General features: G+C 41.1%; 1 protein-coding gene across 9 annotated transcripts in view; it reads left to right on the forward strand.

Moving 5' to 3' along the window:
- Positions 1–17098, forward strand: part of triob (trio Rho guanine nucleotide exchange factor b) — a 109454-nt gene that overhangs the window by 60692 nt on the left and 31664 nt on the right. For all 9 annotated transcript variants that reach the window (XR_011245794.1, XR_011245795.1, XM_069536575.1 and 6 more), the window contains exons 14-27: positions 1144–1313; positions 1861–2035; positions 5648–5843; positions 7318–7484; positions 10033–10152; positions 11089–11187; positions 11309–11401; positions 11653–11802; positions 11917–12031; positions 12211–12326; positions 14639–14761; positions 15116–15310; positions 15718–15833; positions 16803–16869. Coding sequence is in view for 7 of the 9 variants with exons in the window: in XM_069536575.1 (XP_069392676.1) it covers positions 1144–1313; positions 1861–2035; positions 5648–5843; positions 7318–7484; positions 10033–10152; positions 11089–11187; positions 11309–11401; positions 11653–11802; positions 11917–12031; positions 12211–12326; positions 14639–14761; positions 15116–15310; positions 15718–15833; positions 16803–16869 (1902 nt within the window). In the remaining 2 variants the exon portion in view is untranslated. The remainder of the gene's footprint in view (positions 1–1143; positions 1314–1860; positions 2036–5647; positions 5844–7317; positions 7485–10032; positions 10153–11088; positions 11188–11308; positions 11402–11652; positions 11803–11916; positions 12032–12210; positions 12327–14638; positions 14762–15115; positions 15311–15717; positions 15834–16802; positions 16870–17098) is intronic.

A 17098-nucleotide genomic window follows, 5' to 3' on the forward strand; every position in this document is an offset into this window, starting at 1 on the left:
ACTAATGAAGCAAGTCTTAAATGTCCATATGGACTAATCTCCTTCACCCCATCTGTCAGCTCACACTGGTGCAGGTCACCCTGTGTGTGTGTGTGTGTGTGTGTGTGTGTGTGTGTGTGTGTGTGTGTGTGTGTGTGTGTGTGTGTGTGTGTGTGTGTGTGTGTGTGTGTGTGTGTGTGTGTGTGTGTTTACAGGTGAATATTTCCAACCATCATCTTTTCAAGTTTGACGTCTTTGGATACTGTCCAGCATGAGAGGCATGAAAAGTTTACTGCACATAATATGAACTACATTAGAGGATTCTTCTGCCATGATTTTCATTAAGTAGACAGATGAATAATTGTGATAATAATAATAACTTTATTTATAGAGCACTTTTCAAAACAGCCTTTACAAAGTGCTTCACAAAGAAGGACAAATAAAAACAAGAATACAGAACATAAGTGGCAACAAGCTTAATACTATAATAATATTTCAAATCAAAGACAGTAAATTATATAGTGCAAATCCAAAAACCAAAAACAACAAATAAAAAATGCAGCATTTTAAATTAGTGGCAAAGAAAAAGGAAGAAGAAACACAATCAGATGACGTTGCTCCAGATAAAAACCCGATGTAATAAAATTAATTACCACTAGATTTTAATAAAAAGAAATTTATGTTTCAAAAAACTAGAGTTGCTTGATGTCATTTATATACAGTACATTTAGTGTCAGTGTAATCTGTAAGTTAAAGTACGTTACGGGGCTGATGATGGTAATCAAACCTAAATTAGCCATGTTTTCTCAGTAGGCAGCGTAGGCGGTAGACAGGCCGTAGGTGCTCGGGTCTCTCTCCTGCAGTGTAGATAGCGTGCCAGAGCTTTAGTGGCCTGAGCCAATTCACCCAGATGGCTAATCCGTTACAAAGATGACCATTCACAAAACACCAGCTTTGAGCAGAGCTTGGTTGGATTTGACTTCTGTCTCCAGTCATCGTCGGCCTGTTTATGTGGCAGCTTCTCCGTCACCTCTTACCTCTGCAGGTCTGGGCCCACACCCTTTGCTAGCAGGTGTCTGTTTGGTTGCTTCCTGCTCTTTTCTCTTCTCTGGGAGGTGCACACTACGTTTTAACCGTTTTCCCTGTTCTGTCCATCACTGTTAGCTGTGGACGTGGCTGGAGGAGCTTCAGAAGGAGCTGCTGGATGATGTGTACGCAGAGGCGGTGGAGGCGGTGCAGGAGCTGATCAAGCGTTTTGGCCAGCAGCAGCAGACCACTCTACAGGCTACTGTCAATGTCATAAAGGAGGGAGAGGATCTCATACAACAGCTCAGGTTAACATTGTTATTCAGCGCTGTACTAAAGAATATTGTATATTGAATATTGTATAAACCACAGCAGGCCACTCTCATGCAGTTCATTGACACACACATATTCTCTAATCTATTATTCAGAGGAGTTCAGACTTCCATCCTTCCTCAATCTCTTAGCCTTAGTGATTTCACATTTTTCTGAATTCACTGGACAATCATGTGATGTTGAAGTAACAACTTAAAACTACAGAATTACCAAAGCAAAGGCAAAACATAGAAGGGATTTCCTGTAATAGATTAAGAAAACTCTGGAAAGGAACAGGGAAATAAATGATTCATTATATTATTATTAGTATTATTATTTTCCTCAAGGATGTCTAAAAACTTGGAGCCATTTTTTTATCTGACGAAAGATCCAAACACACAAACACATCCAACACAACTGTGAACTCAGACTGGAATAAAACGGAGCTTTGACCACTTTTGATTGGATCGCTCAGGATGGATGTTATATACCGGGTCATTTCCACTGTACCTGCAACTCCCTTATGTTTGACTCTCTCCACAGAGACTCGGCCATCTCGAGCAACAAGACTCCCCACAACAGCTCCATGGCGCACATCGAGAGCGTGCTGCAGCAGCTGGACGAGGCGCAGGGCCAGATGGAGGAGCTGTTCCAGGAAAGGAAGATCAAACTGGAGCTCTTCCTCCAGCTCCGCATCTTCGAAAGGGACGCGATCGACGTGAGTAGTAGGCGGGAGATGGAGGAGGCTTGGTGTGTGACGAGGATTTATTTTTTGCTTTATATCGTGCAATGTTCAGGCAAGCGTTGAGAGGCGGGCGTAGATGATGGAGCATTGGAGATCATAGGAAATAAATATTTTCGTGTATCACCGATTTAAGGAGGAAATAGTTTGAGAAATAACAACAAAGTTGAGGAGGAGGAGTGGAGCTGAAAACAAAACTGCAAAGAGTGTGATAAGGGAAAAAGAACATTAATAATGTTATGTTGTTTAATACAAAGGAATCAATTACATGTGGCAGGGGACAAACTGAAATGACTGTGACTGTGAGCTGATGGAGCGTTACACCATAAAAGAGAGATCGAGTCCTGTAATGAGGACTCCCGCTGATTCAGAGCTTGGTTGAGTTCACAGTGATACGTGCTGCATTAAACCAGCGTTTAGTTCCACTTGACACATCTCATGCACTGACTCATTCCAATTTTCTTTTCCTGTATCTGCTAATGTCTTAATGTCCCACTGCGATACTGAATGCTTTTCTCAGTCGGTGCTCAGACGCGATGACTCCTCTCTTGAAACTTTTGTTTAATGTTCCTCCTGGTTTATGTTTATTGTGGAAATCAAATGAGATGTGTTGTGCCACAATATGTCGAGAGATAAATTAAACTCTGTCCGAGATGGAGGCTTCACACCCATGAGGACAATATAAGTAAAAAGAAGATGTGGAAAGTAATTGCGGCAGATCTGAAGAGCCCTGGGTTCTTGAATGACAATGTGTGTGTCAGCAAATAGTTTTCAGTAATAATCACTCTACTCCATTTGCTGTGACGGAAATAAAGAGGTAAGTATATATGTTGCAATCCATTATGTGGATAAGGGCCTGACTGAAATTGGAATTTGTGGGAGCAAAGTGTTGAATTTGGTGCAATATGGATGATACACTCAAGTGACATTGTCGATCATGTCAACAGCACGTTTTCGACAAATGATTTCCCAGTTCGAAACCCAGTAAGATAAAAGTTTTCATATTGGCGCGCCGATACTGCGTCTGTGAAAGACTCAACAATAAATCAATCAGGCTTTCATATGGATTTGATGCACAAAATGTAGTTATACTGTCAAGTCTTGTAATTCCTGCCTAAACAGATTTTCAGATGCATGTGATTTTCAGGCTCAGCACCTTTTGTTTGTTTTAATTACTCAATTATATTTAACGTCTTTTGTTAGCCAGAACATTCACTTTGCCTCTCCTGTTATTGTCAGCTAGATTTGTTTACACCAACAATGTCCAAGATACCAAACTTAGGTGTTTTTACTTCTCATCTAAAAGATTTAAAATTGAGAGAAGCATCTACATTAACCCCATGAACACAACATTATATGTGGTGTGATATTACAATTCTGCCCATGCATGAATTTTCCATGTGATAATAGAAGTTTTGTTGCTGCTTCAACGTTTGTTATGCACATGCACACACACACACACACACTCACACACTCACTCACACACGCACACACACACACACACACACACACACTCACACTCACAGGATTAATATGACACAGTGTTCAAGCATGAAGATGGGTGGAGAAGGCATTTGTTTCCCTCCACTCCCTGCCCACACACACACACACACACACACACACATATGACTCTCCCTCCTGGCTTAGTTAGGGGTGTGTGTTAGAGGTGAGGGCACGGGTTTAGACCAGACACACACTCGTCTCACAGTTCTTTCTTCTTCTGTCAATAAGTTTGCATCTCTAAGCAAAACTCAGAGGAAATAGAAAACCAAGTCAAAGAGGAGAGTTTCCTCCATTAGTTGCTTTTTGCAGAGCTGGTAGCTGAGGGAGATGGTCTTCTTGCACACAGAGGGCATTTTACTCAACTTGAAGCGTAGAGGAGAGCAGAGTGTAGATGAGTCTCTGGTAAGTTTCTACTTTGTTGCCACTTTGTGAAATGATCATATTGTTAGTTCTGTCTGTGTGTGTCCAGATTCCTGGTGTACTTTGTCACAAAGCAAATACACTTTTGTAAAAGGAGAGAGAACAATGCTGTACATTGCAGAAGAGATTTCTCTTTCTATAATGGAGGGCTGCAGAGCATTAAGAGCCATGCAGTTATTACACTGACTTTTACATATTGTTTTCCCTTTATTGACTATAATAATAGATGATTAAATTTATTTCTTAAAAATCTTTTCCAAGACTGAATATGTTGCTTACCTGGATTTCATCATTTAGAGGATATCTCATTAGTCCACATTGACCGGGACGTGTCATCAGTTGATCACATTGATACCTGCATCCGTCAGTATTCACAGTATAGTTAGAAGATGTGCTAGGTGCAATATTTTTTGGAAAATCAATCTAAGTAATATATTCTATTGTATGACTAAAAATTCTTGATTTACACACTTGGTGAGGATCTGGGAAAAAGTCATTGCCTGAGAGGATTCCATTCTCACACTGATACCCACTTACACTTTCGGGACCATTTTACATTACTATTGTTTTTTTTAAATATCTTATCCTGAGCACACATGAATGCAGACCTGGTTCTATACATCCCTCTCTCTCTCTCTCTCTCTCTCTCTCTCTCTCTGTGCATCACTATTTCCTTTTACTCAGCGTTTAAACTCACTGGACCTTCCTGTCTGCAGGTGAATGATGCGTTAGTGAATTCCGTATGATGTCCAGTTCTCAGGGAGCAGTAACTCCACACATTTCAATCTGACACATTCTTAACTTTAGTTTCTAAGTTTCCAGAGCAGCTGAGTTTTGGACAGATACAGGTGTCAAACCATTGGAAGAAACACCATACTCTCCCCCATGTAGCTGAGAGTAGTGAGCAGTGATACATGTCAACAGTCCAAGGAAGTGTTCGAGTCTGTTCATACAACGTCCAGAATAAATGATGTTGATGCTTTCAATCAATCAATCAATCAGTCAGTCAAAACTTTAGGTATATAGCATCTTTCATACAGGTTTGTGAAGCTCAAGGTTCTTCTCAACTGAGCCAATAATAGAGAAAAACAAATAAAAATCCTGACAATGAGATATCATAAAGTATAAACCAACAGCTGTAAAAACAATAAAAGACAATAGACGTTGAAGGCCTCTGTATATTCATTCTTCATGCCCCTAGGGCAAGAGGTGAATTCTGAGACAAAGTAAAGAGCAGATCTCTAAAAAAAGAGAGTGAGACAGACAGAGCTGGATGTTTCCAGGAATTTTGTGCCCATAGTATCATGATTCAGTGTGCGTGGGCAGTCAGAGACAAGCACCGACATCTCAGTACATCTGCTTTACCAGCCGTGCATCAGCTGTGTGATATGTTATCCTTTATTATGACAGTCACTCCAGGGTGTTGGATTAGAGAAATGACTGTAAACTGTCTGAGTTGGTATTCAAACATGAAAATAATGTGGATAATTAAATGACTATGCTATTTTTTTATCTAGCTGTGATTAACACCTTTGAATGTGTGTGATGGTGAAAATCATACACAACATGAATTATTGACGTCCTGGGTTAGAATACTGTCAGAAACCCCGTCACACTTATTTGTGTATATAAAATTTCTCATGTATTTGCCCGCCCCCCCCCCAGATCATCTCAGACCTGGAGTCATGGAACGAGGAGCTGTCGCAGCAGATGAGTGACTTTGACACGGAGGACCTGACGCTGGCCGAGCAGAGGCTGCAGCATCATGCAGACAAGGCGCTCACCATGAACAACCTCACCTTCGACGTCATCCACCAGGGACAAGAGCTGCTGCAGTACGTCACGGAGGTCCAGGCATCTGGTGAGAGACGGAACAGAACACCTCACCTGGAGTGTTTATGCACGGACAAAACAAAAATGTACCAGACGCATGCATAGGTCACTCACATCTCTATTCATTGATTCGTATTTCATTTGTAAACAGCAGACTTGGTACTGAAGGAGCAGATGTGTTGCTAAAATGGCAGTTGTGCAGAAATAATCCTGTTGACCAAATGGTACAAATTAAAAAGTTTAAGAAAGAGAATGAGAATGAGAGTGATGCCAGGAGTAAATGAGGCAATTGATAAGTGGAGGAGAGAATGAAAAATGTAATTTAAGGAAAGAGGAATAAGGAATAAGAAGCAGATGTGCTTTAACCAACTAGATTTTACATTTTTATCCATAAGAGTCATATTCATGTTGGATTTAACTGCTCTTGGGCAACACCATAGACTGTACATAAACATGGAAGACACGTCTCCAGATAAAATATCCTTGATACGAACACCACCATATCTGGCATTGGAAGAGTGCGCAGTAGTTATTGGGGGATGGAGTTGCAGTCGCAAAGCTCCATCGATGCAAGTGCTTGACCAATCAGGAGTCAGTCTCGGTTGTCAATCATTATAACCAAACTTACTGGAAAGATACTTGAACAAACCTTAGTGTGATAAGAACTACCTAAATGTCACAAAACCTTGTTTTATTTTGATCGACCACCTACACTGCTGCTGATAGACACATGGCAACCTTAATGATGCTAGAGCTGTACCTGTGAAACTGACCTCAGATTGGCAGTTATGAACCAAAGGCAGCTCTACAGCTCGCTGCACGACTGGCACACGACGCTGCGAGGGGCTGCAGGACAAAATTATGAGAATGGATTATGCAAATGCTAAATTTGCCATGAAACGTTTGTGTAAAAAATGACATGATTAAGTCATCTCACACAAGATCAGCATTGTACTGTACTACATGTGAAATCATAAGCCATCCAGCTTTTATCATTCTACAACTGGGAGTCACAAAGAATATATTCATAAAATGCAAATTTTATAGCTTTCATGTAGTCTGTGTAGATTTAGTGGTGGAGATGTGTACAGAATCACTACATAACTCTTCAAGCTATAACCATTTAATCCCACATACCTCCATTCAGGGCCCAACAGTCCCCTTAAGTTAAATCAAGCTGCATAGCTAAGGCCACTACATGTTTCTCAGCTACGCATTGGTGGGATCTTATTAATTCCACTGCATGCAGAGTTTCATTTGGATCCACTCTAAATTACGCAAACACATCGATACCAGCCCCTAAAACTGTGAAGACTAACACATAATTCTCAGAAAATGAATGCATCCTCCCCCGATCTGGATTTCTCAATACAATTTTATGGGTTCTGTCCTGACCGATACTGGATCCTTCCACCGCATCTCGTGGTCGTGCATTAGTTTTTGTACAATGCTGCTAACAGACAGTCCAAGATGGATTGTGATGAAATGTCCCTTGTGTGCAGGTGTGGAGCTGTTATGTGACAGAGATGTGGACATGGCCACGCGAGTCCAGGACCTGCTAGAGTTCCTCCACGAAAAGCAGCAGGAGCTGGACCTGGCAGCGGAGCAGCACCGAAGGCACCTGGAGCAGTGCGTCCAGCTGCGGCATCTGCAGGCTGAAGTCAAACAGGTACACGTAGAGAAAAGAAGGACAAGAGGGTGAAACGGGAGACAGACACATGGGGCTTCTTAAAAAGGGGCCGCTGTGGCTCAGGAGGTAGAGAGGGTCGTCCACGAAGCAGAAATGTGGTGGTTTGATCCATGGCTTGGGAAGACACTGAACCTAAAATTGGCCCTGACGGTTGTGGCGACAGTTGACAAATAATGTGTGATAGAAAAACATCTTTATATAGAAGGAGTGTATGAATATGTGCGTGATTGGATGATTGTGACTTCTGGAAGACTGATAAAGTGATCTATTTAAAGTCCAGTAAAAAAAAAGAGGACAAGTTAAAAAGGATCTGTGCTTTGTAGTTTTGAAAGAACAATCCCTATATTATTCTCCCTTTTAACCAAAACAGGAATCCTATTTCACTTGGAGGGGTCATAGTAAGTTTAATTTGACCGTGTCTCAAATCATACATACATGTTTTCACACATGAATTCTCACATGATGCTTCTTTCTCTTGTAAGAGGTCAAACTGTCATTTTATGGCTACAGCGTACCATGATTGTTACAGCAGAGGGTGTCGAGGTGCAAATAGAGCTACAGGATGTTCTGTCTGTACAAGAGCACGACTCAATGACTCATCCTGTGTCAACAATATCTCTCCTCTCCTTCCCCTCCTCTCTCTCCTGGTATTCCATCTGTCCAGAACAACGACAGAGTGAGATAAATGGAGATTCAGGGTTAAATGAGACAAACGGATCGAAGCTAAACAAGGGAAGAAAGATATAGCTTCTTATTGTTGCGTTAGTGAAGAATCTCAACTCAACTAGTGATTCCCTGTGTTCAGTTGCAGAATTAAAAGCAAGACAGTTGTTCAGAGTTAGTAATGTATGCCACTGAAACCAAACCACTGAGCCAGTTTTCATAATAAGGCTTGTTATCAGTGATTCAGCTGAATAACAACAGGCTCTGTGTCTGCTTCTGTTAGAAAGAATGAAAAATGTAGCATAAGTGGTGGCAGATATGAGACTGAGACTAAGAGCATCTACTAGAGCCAAGCATTTCAGCAGATGCATGGATGCAACTGAACTGACAGTGACGATGGTGTGATGCCGGTCTGATGTTATTTTTACTGATCTGCCCACAGAGAGGCTGTAGCCACGGCCTGTTACAGAAACTGTCTGTTAATGCCTGGTTCACACTGCACGCTTTTAAGCCCAATATGTTAGTGTAGTGTGTAACCCCCTGTCACCACTCTGCAAGACTCCTGAACATCATAATAATGATAATAATAAAACTTTATTTCTATAGCTAAAGGCATTAAAAGACTATGAAATATGTTTTAAGCACTGATTAAAAAAACAAGTGAAGATCTGTGAGTATAATTGTCTCAGGCAAGGAGCTCCAGAGCTTCAGGCTCCTGTTGGCCAAAGCCCAATCACCCTTAGTAACCAGCCTTGACCAGCGAGTTAGTGTCTCTGTAATATTACTGGGGACCAGATCCGTTCTGAGCTTTCAAAGTTATTAAAAGAATCTTAAAATATATCCAAATGAAGGGAGGCAGCCAGCGATCTGACATCTTTAATAAAAGCCACGTTGTCTGAAATTGGCATTAAATTGAATCCTAGACAGAGATAACCACTGCCCCACTGTTAGTGCAGTGTTTTTTGCCGTCTGAAGCCCCACACCCAGAGGTAGTTACTTGTTTCTCTATGTCGTTAAGCAATAGCAAAGCTTTAGAACAGGGATTTAGGGTTTAACAGGGGTTATAACAAAGATGATAAGTAAAGTGGTGTAAGGTGTAGTGGTATGATGAAATATTGGAATATGTTATGTAGACCTACCATACCTATGAATCACATGTGCACGTCATTCAGCTCTTCCAATATTCAGCCCCTCTCGCCTCAGGCCATAGAAAATGCAATGGAAACATTAAAGCCCCACGCTGGGGAGAAGGTGAACAACATGAGTAAGAGTTGTGTTGCATCATCACTTTTATAGCCGAGCTTCAGTTGCACCTCTGCCCGTCACCCACACAACAGATGTGCTTTGCTGAGTCAGAGAGAGAGAGAAAGAGAGGTGTCTTTGAGAGAAGTAGGCCAGCAAAACAATGAACAAATGGGATTTTGTGTGCATCCAGAAGCATGTGTGTGCAGCAGGGGTGTGGTAGCTAAAGAGATTATATACAGAGGGGAGAAATGTGAGCGTGCAAGGTGAGATTTGAAGAGAGTGTAGGGATTTAAATGGGGACTGAGTGAGGATGCAAGCGAATGGGGAGGTGCAGCGGTTGAAAAGGCAATGAAGTAAGTTTATCATAGGAGAAAGATTAAGGATGAAAGAGTCGGGCCACATGGAGCAAGATTTTCTAAGAGCTGATGAGGCAGATGAAAAATAAGGGTGAGAAATTTGGAGGACAATCTCACACTTTGAGTTAATTAGTCAATTAAATCAAGATGTTCTCTCCACATAAGTACTGCAACTAATTCTGGTCACTAAAAAAAGGAGTAATAACAAATTGCATTTCTTGTGTGTGTGTGTGCATGCGTGTGTGTGTGTGTGTGTGTTGTAGGTGCTGGGTTGGATCCGTAATGGAGAGTCCATGCTGAATGCCGGCCTGATCACTGCCAGCTCGTTGCAAGAAGCCGAACAGCTGCAAAAGGAACACGAACAATTCCAACATGCAATAGAGGTAAAATGAAAAAACGTATCCTATTTTTCCTCTTCTTCCTTGTCATCATGTTTCCTCATTTCCTTCCTCTTTCCCCCACGTTTGTCTTCGTTGCCCTTCTGCCTTCAACCTTTCTAAAAACTACTCAGGTTCACGTCTCAATGCACCTCCTCCTCCTCTTATCACAAGTAGCACATGAAATGGAATTATGAATAACTTGTATCTCTACCTCTCTCTTTCTTCTCTCTCTCTGCTTCCCTTTCTCCTTTATTCCCTCGCTGTCTTTAACCACAGATTGTGCAGGGTGCATTTTCTTTGAACTCTATCAAGCCTTAGCTCATTTGAAATGCAGGCCTGTGCCTGACCTACTTCTACACAGCTCACATGTACACACGTTCATAGGAAGGCTGTGTTTATGATTGTTACACATGTGAGACAAGTGGAACTGAAACACATACGCCATAACTGCATTCTCTGAAACCGTTTTTTTTTGTCCTTGGACATACCTTGCAGGAGCAGGAGACATAATAAAATCTGCCAGGTTAACATTATCGAAGGTGACAGGAAATACCTCATTCCTCCTGTACCTCCGTCTGTTCTCCTTCCCTCAAGTGCTCCAGAGTCCTGCAAGGATCAAAAGACTTATTCTCAGACTAACCGCTTTGACAAATCACAAAAAGTACCTGTCTTTTTTCTTTTTTTTTTACCCCTTTTCTCATTTCCTTTCCAGAATGCTCCCCTCAGGCCAATCTTTGACACAGCTCTAATCAGACTCTACCTTTATTTATTTAGCTTTTCCTCTCTTGCTCCCTGCTCCTCCACTCGATGCCAAAAACTGCAGGGGCAACTGGAAGCTGGGATCATATTTTCCAAGCAATCATTATGATTTAGAGATTCGTATAACTCTTGAATCTCATTGTTTTTTTTCTTTTTTTCTCAACCTTAACCCCTGTGCAGAAAACCCATCAGAGTGCACTGCAGGTACAGCAGAAGGCAGAGGCCTTGCTCCAGGCCAACCACTACGATATGGACATGATCAGAGACTGTGCAGAAAAGGTAGAGCTCTCCAACATTTTACAAATCAATAATGGAAAACAAGAATATCATTGTTAGCAGTGCAGTAGCTTTTTTAAAGCAGAAAGTGGATTTTAATTTGCTTTATTTTTTACTTTTGAAGGTGGCAGATCATTGGCAGCAGCTGATGCTGAAGATGGAGGACAGACTCAAGCTGGTTAATGCTTCTGTGGCTTTCTACAAGACCTCAGAGCAGGTGTGTGGGAGTTAGTGCCACCGGCTCACGTGTGTTCAAATGTGTTAGACAATCTCGAGTGAGTTAGAGCAGAAATGCTGAAATAAATTATGGGAATTACTCTCTCCACTTTTCAGCATTAGTGGACCTGGAACTCTGAGTCAGAGCACGGTTAAAAGGAACGATTCTCAAGGATGTGCAGTCGCAAAGGTTGCTTGAAGGTTAATGTTTCATTTAACAGTATTTTATGCACCGTGTTATCCACGTCTCAGGTGTGCAGTGTGCTGGAGAGCCTTGAGCAGGAGTACAAGAGAGAAGAAGACTGGTGCGGCGGTGCTGACAAACTGGGCCCAAACAGCGACTCTGACCACGTCACTCCCATGATCAGCAAACATCTGGAGCAGAAGGAGGCCTTCCTCAAGGTGAGAGAGATGATAGTATTACACATAAGAAAATAACTGTTAATTAAGAATGTTGTATCTCTCAGACGGATGAAGCTGTTGACACTGTAAATGACGTCTGTTCTCGTTCTACAGGCCTGTACATTAGCCAGACGTAACGCTGATGTCTTCTTGAAGTACCTGCACAGAAACGGTGTCAACATGCCCGGCATGTTGTCCCACGTCAAAGCTCCAGAGACTCAGGTTAAGAGTAAGTAGAAAACGTGATAATAATAATCACTTTCATGATTTCTGCATCTAATCGTTGCAGAGATGTTTATTAGCTCAGATCCTGATTTATTCCCAGAATGATACTTTGAGCCATGAGTTCAGTATCTTTTTTTTTGGAATGCATTTATTTATCTGTGTGTGTTTGTGTTGTTTCGTCAGATATCTTGAATGAGTTGCTGCAGAGAGAGAACCGAGTGCTGCACTTCTGGACCATGAGGAAGAGGAGACTGGACCAGTGTCAGCAATATGTGGTGTTTGAACGCAGCGCCAAACAGGTGTGTGTTTGACTCTGTGTTTCTGTGTTCACTGGCGATGTTGACGTGAGTTGCTATTAGAATATTTGAATCATATTCTTGCACTCAAACACAGGATATGTGTCGTCAAGCTGTTGATAACTGCCGATGTGGCAAAATGCTGTAAAACTCATATAGTACGTTAAGCATCTGGAGCTCCACCTGGTGGCTGGCTGCAGTAAAGATCATAGACCCTGTCTCCTCTGTGTTAGTGGACGGGAGAAGGACCAATCTAAAAAGTCAGAGTAGTTGTCAAATACATTTTATGTAATTCTTATCTCACTAATGTTTGTTAAAGTTTTGTTTTATTTAGTTATTTCATACTATAAAAATGCTGTAAACCTCATGATTGACAGCTGAGACTGACTCGTGATTGGTTGAGAGCTTGTATCAAGTGTAAAGGGACCTTGCAACTGAAGCTCCATCCCCCAATCGATATTGCTCAGACTCTGGTTCCACATATGCAAGATGGCTATGTTCACAACCAGGCTATTTTTGCTTTTTTTTTGTGGATGGTGGGCACAAATAGAGGCGCATCGTCCATCTTTTTATACTGTTTATGATTATTATTACTGCGATTTAGCCGGATTCATATCTGCATAATGAGACTAAGATCAGAATACTCCACATGTCCTGGTTATTCTGAGTATGAACTTTCTTAGGTTAAGGTTCTTGTGTCTGATATTGACAATCCAGACTGGATCAGCACGTTTTTGTCATTTGATTCACTTCACATATATGCAGCAAAACTCTTCCTCTCCCTGTGAGATGATTGAATCGTGTTTGTTCTTCCATCTGGCTTTGTCTCCATTTTTAAATAAAACACACGGTCTGTGTTTTCTTGTTAATGATATATTTCACATATCCTGGAAGTGATGTAAGCTGGCAGACATCCACAACACGACCGTCTCAAAGACAGCTATCATTATGTGGCAATGTAAACACTGTGTGTATCACAGAGCATCGCTCAAACACTCGTCTCCAGCCTCTCATTTTGCCCTCAGGCCTTGCGGAAGATTTCCACCTCTGGGAGTAAAGCTTTGCTGTGTTTTAGAGGAGCAGAGGTTCAGAGCTTTAGAAGGATGAGAGGTCAAGTCATTAGAACGCTCAATCTTAAATAAGCCATGGTTCAAAGCTAGGAGGACCTGTGAGTTTAAGTAATACTGGAACAGCCAGGATGTGTTCTCACTCTGCAGACTGAGCTGACGTTGGTTGTTTCTTTTAATTACGACTTTGAGAAAATCTTTATTCATGAGATGAGATGAGTAAGTTAGAATCCCGTGGCACAATTCAATTTCTTTACCAGATCTGAAGCTGTTTAAATACAAGTCTCATAGCTCCCTCTTGTGGTGTTTTTGTATATAGCACAGTGCAGGTACGTAGCAGTGCACAACCAATAACATCAAATGACATCATAGGCAGCATGGAACATGGGGAATCTGTGTTTTATCTACTGTGACCAAATGTTTTACAGTTTGATTGGAGGTTCTGCAGGACAATATATAAACTACACAGCCGTTTAGAAAAAATCTAAAATAATTAAGACCTTCGGAAATGGAATGCTAGGAGTATATGAATCAGTCTTTTTATACAAACAGAATGTCTTCTATTCCCAGAGGAAATGCTATCTCATGAATTACAATGAGGAAACACTTGAGGCACAGTAAAAAAGATAACAAAAAAAAGATTGGAATCAAATAAAAACAAGTGAACAGAACTGAAATAATTGAAAGTTATACAAAGAAGTAGGTAAAAATAATAACAAACAGTGAAAGAGAATAAGTAAAAGGAAAATAATAGAATCAATTAAATCAATTAAATTTAAAATTATAGGATATACCAAATAGTAAAATGAGCTTAGGTATAAATAAATACTATTGAAAGCCAGATTAAATTAAATGTTAATATTTCAGGAAGCCGTAACACATTTTTTCTAAAAGTGAAACTAATGCATCTAATTTCTATATCAAATGAAATGGATGTTATTTATACCAGCCCTGAGTTTCAGTGAATAAGATTATCATAAAGATTTTCTTCCTCTTTAGAGAAAGTCATGTTTTGTTTATAGATCAGAACAAATGTATAGAAATGTTCCATTGAATGTGGGTGAATGATGTGGGTGATGTTGAGTTCAGTCATACAAACTATGCAGCTTCAACATCATTGTTTTTATTGGAGATCCAGGTTCACTTTAGCTGGTACCAGCTCTTCAGATTGTGGTTATAAGAGACATTGTGTATCTAAACTCCCTGTATCGTCAGTGTTCTCACTTGTGATTGGTTGTTCATCCTCAGGCCCTGGAGTGGATCCACGACACTGGGGAGTTTTATCTGTCCACACACACGTCCACAGGCTCCGGGATTCACCACACGCAGGAGCTGCTGAAGGAGCACGAAGACTTCCAGATCACAGCAAAGGTGTGTGTGCGTGTATGTGTGTGTCCGTGTGTGTTGTTAAACCTGCTTTTGGATCTCTGGCTGTGTGCATATTATTGTTGCCTGTTGATCTGCCTGTGTGTTTGCACAGTCCTGCGCTCCACTGTGAGGCCCAGTCCCTCGGCAGCGTATTGTCCTGACTCCTCTTTGCTGTGTCACTGTTATTGTGTTAGAGAACAAGCTTTTGTGTCCATCAAGCAACACCCTGTTTCGTAACTCTCTCTCTCTTTCCCTCTGTCTCTCTCACATCTACCTTCTCCTCTAGCGTCAGCTCCTCCTCTGTCCAACTCTCTCCATCCACTGACTGAATTCTGATTATTTATTTTGTATTGACAGCAAACCAAAGAGAGGGTGAAGCTGTTGATCCAGCTTGCCGATGGGTTTTGTGACAAGGGCCACTCCCATGCCCTGGAGATAAAGAAATGGGTGTCCTCGGTGGACAAGCGCTACAGGGACTTCTCTCTCCGCATGGACAAATACCGAACCTGCCTGGAAACGGCACTCGGCATTTCTTCCGACTCAAACAAGGCTGTGAGTACTCGCAACTGATATAAATCAAAGAGGAGCACAGATCCGCTTTATTCTTTTTTTATATGTTGTGACAGATCTGTTCACACGTGTTGGCCCAGGTTTTAGTAAATTTCTAGTTCTTTAAGTGCAACAAAATCATGTTTAATGTGATAATGTTATCGTACAAACTTCTCCTGGCTTTAATTTTATTGCAGTTTTAAGTATAGAGGTTGCACCAGGTGGTTTAAATGTACTATAGATAGATAATGGAGACATTCTATCACCACATGTTCTTATTTAACTCCCAGCAATTTATTTAATGAGCTGGTGCTAAGAGAAATCCAATGCATCACACGCCGGTGTGTTGACTGCTGAATACCAAGCCTGGTACGTGCTGCACAATAGCCGCCGTCTCCCTGTGTTTGCAGAGTAAAGAGCTGCAGTTGGACATCATCCCAGCCAGTGCTCCGGGGTCAGAGGTCAAGTTGAGGGATGCTGCCCACGAACTCAACGAGGAGAAGAGGAAATCCGCGCGGAGGAAAGAGTAAGTCTTGAAACTCACATTTTATCTTTGCACGCTGATGACCACATGGTGATGAATGAAACATGTTCTCTTCGGAGGCCTGTATGAAACCACCGGGATGAATAATCACTTGTTTCCAGCAAATGTATGAAAACATGTTAGATTTCACTTTCATGTTTCATTGCTGCAGCCGAGCTTTCACTTCAAATTGATGAGGCTAATATGGCTTAATGTCAAATTAACCCACCAAACATGAGCACATCATCGCGAACTCTGGATTCTTCAAATCAGATTAACTTTGTAAACAAACTGAGATGGAATTTATAATTGATGTCAGAAGATGCAGAGCAGTAATGTGCCTTTATCACAAAATCAGCGATCCCGATGCTGTGAGGAATGTCTGAGGTAATTAGTTTGATAAGAGACGTTTACACAAGAGGGATTCTACAAATAGTCTGTAAAATACTCATAATATGTTCATAGTAGTGTGGCTCAGACTGCATCTTTCAGTCTGAGCCCAGCCGAGCCTGAAAGAGAAGTAACCAAGCCCAAACCAAACATGACAGGCATTCTGTTTTTCTGTCTGAACCTGACTGAGTCTGATGTTTCCCCGATTACAGACACGTGCAGCATAACAAATCAAAATGGGAACGTGACCAAACCTGATCACATTTCAAAATCTTTGTCTGGCTCGGGTCGGGTATCCACAATTTAGTTTACAAGCCATAGACATATAGCAACAGCAGTAATTCGTTTTTAGATGATGATGTTAAAATAGTTTTACGTCAAATTATGCTGTAAGTTTGTATAACAAATGACGAAACAGTAAAGTTAAGTGAAAGGCTTCTCTGGTCTACATTCTCATCTCCAGTTACCAAAGTGCGACCTCAGATGAAACAAAAAAATATGGGTTTTTTGTATTTGCTCGAGTGAAGCACTAAACCATGGTCGTCACTGTCTCGTCTCACAATGTGTCACTTGCCCTTTCAGGTTTATAATGGCTGAGCTGATTCAGACAGAGAAAGCCTACGTCAGAGACCTGCGGGAATGTATGGATGTAAGTATTAAGTAACGCACCACACAAACACACACAGCTGATACATCTCCCAAAATGATTAAATATTTAGTGAATTAACTGCGTAATATTGATTATTTCAAATCAGCTTCTAAATTAAATAAACACTTTCTTTTATTTTACACTTTGAATTTGTTTTTTGTTTTTTTCCTGCACTCTTTAGAAAATTCTGTGGGTTGCTCACAAAATCAGTAAATGATTTTTCAAAGTT

Source organism: Paralichthys olivaceus, chromosome 13 (assembly GCF_024713975.1).
Source record: "Paralichthys olivaceus isolate ysfri-2021 chromosome 13, ASM2471397v2, whole genome shotgun sequence".
Taxonomy (NCBI): Eukaryota; Metazoa; Chordata; class Actinopteri; order Pleuronectiformes; family Paralichthyidae; genus Paralichthys; species Paralichthys olivaceus.